The sequence below is a fragment of the Colobus angolensis genome, unplaced genomic scaffold (genome assembly GCF_000951035.1).
Source record: "Colobus angolensis palliatus isolate OR3802 unplaced genomic scaffold, Cang.pa_1.0 Scaffold710, whole genome shotgun sequence".
Lineage (NCBI taxonomy): Eukaryota > Metazoa > Chordata > Mammalia > Primates > Cercopithecidae > Colobus > Colobus angolensis.
The window spans coordinates 73,137-74,626 of NW_012120822.1; the positions used below are offsets into that span (position 1 = coordinate 73,137).

Genomic DNA, 1,490 nt, shown 5'->3' on the forward strand with positions numbered 1-1,490 from the left:
AGCTCCCCCTGCCGTGTCCTGGCCTCCCACTCACTGATGGCATCTCTCCCTCCAGTAATGGATGAATCGCAATTCCTGTTTCTTCACCAGCTCACTCAGGACCGCCGTCTTCTCCCGGTGGCCCATAAAGCCGCTCTGGAGCCAAAATAATGGGGTCACATCTCGGCAGCAACCTGCCCTCAGGTAGCATTTTCAAGTCATGGCGAAGCTGGAGGTGAGTCCTGGCATGGGCCAGCTTCCCTATGACTTCCTCAGGGCCCGGTGGGTCTCCCCACTCACAGACTCGCCCCCAGTCCCTGGGGCTGGGACCCCTGCCTCTGGCGCCTTCTGGGCCGAGGCCACCCAGTGAGCCAGGCGCTGGCAGCACACCCTCTGCTCTTTCAGCCGCTCTCATAACCGTGCCTGCTCCTCCTGGGCACTGGCTCCAGTGGAGCTGAAAAATGCCACCTGAGGGCAAGACGTGCGCATTCTTATAGGGGCATACACAGAACAAATGGGGCAGAGAGGTGGAGTGCAGCCCCTTCCCTTGGGGCCTCAGAGAGTACACCTGTTGCTCACAGGGGAAATGGTGTCTGACCACTGGCTCTCGGAAGGGGTGAGGGTGCAGAGAAATCAGAAGGCAGGGAAAGTAAGAGCATAAAGGGGTTTTCGAGGGACCAGAGAGGACGGTGGCAAAATAGGTGCAGGGGGAGTCAGGCTCACCATGGCCTCCCAGCTCTCCAGGTCCTCCTCCTCACTGTCCAGATGTCCTCCTCCATCTCCTGTGGGGGGTGGCCAGAGGGCTTCTCAGACAACCCAACAAGGCAGGTACTGTGGGCCCAACTCTGCCCCCACCCTCACTATGTAACCCTGAGCCAGCCCTCCCCAGAGAGGAATGAGCTGCTGTTCTTTATTTTTCTTTTTAAGAACCAAGATCTTGCTATACTGCCGAGGCACAGTCCCACTACCGGTCAGTGCAGGAGTTCTGACCTGCTCCGTTTCTGACCTGGGCCAGTTCAGCCATCCTTAGGCAACTTGGTGGCCCCCCGTTCCCAGGAGGTCACCATATTGATGCCAAACTTAGTGCAGGCACCCAGTTGGCATAATGACCAGCTGTTCTAAAGGTCTCTTCCAACTCCTCAATCCTGTGCTGCTCACAGTCCCCCCTTCCTCCTGGGGCTCTCTCCTCTTCCTCTGAGTGGTCTCCTGTACCTTCCCCAGGGAGAGCCATGAGGTTCAATGGGGCATTCAGCTGCTGGCTCTGCTGGCTGGCAGCTTCCAGGCGCTCCTAAGGGGCCAGGAAAGAGTGAGAAGGCACGGAGTTTGCCAGGTCGTCCCCCTCACAGCCCCGTCTTCAGCAGCTCCCTCCCCTAGGTCTCCTGCAACTTTTGGCGGGCCATCTCGGCCACCGGTTTGCCCCAAGATTCCTGCCGCTGCAGCTGGTTCATTAGCTGGGTCTGCTGCAGTAACTGCCTGTGCAGCGCCTCCTTCTCAGAGGTCAGCTGCTGATA

The 1,490-nt window shown here is 58.7% G+C and overlaps 1 protein-coding gene across 1 annotated transcript in view; it reads right to left on the reverse strand.

The window, feature by feature from the left end:
- The window catches only part of LOC105501457 (golgin subfamily A member 2-like), an 8,013-nt gene that overhangs the window by 3,577 nt on the left and 2,946 nt on the right, over positions 1 to 1,490 (reverse strand). The window contains exons 3-5 of the mRNA XM_011927431.1: positions 1,192 to 1,267; positions 703 to 761; positions 35 to 135 (exon numbers count right to left, since the gene is read on the reverse strand). Of these exons, the coding sequence (XP_011782821.1) occupies positions 35 to 135; positions 703 to 761; positions 1,192 to 1,267 (236 nt within the window). The remainder of the gene's footprint in view (positions 1 to 34; positions 136 to 702; positions 762 to 1,191; positions 1,268 to 1,490) is intronic.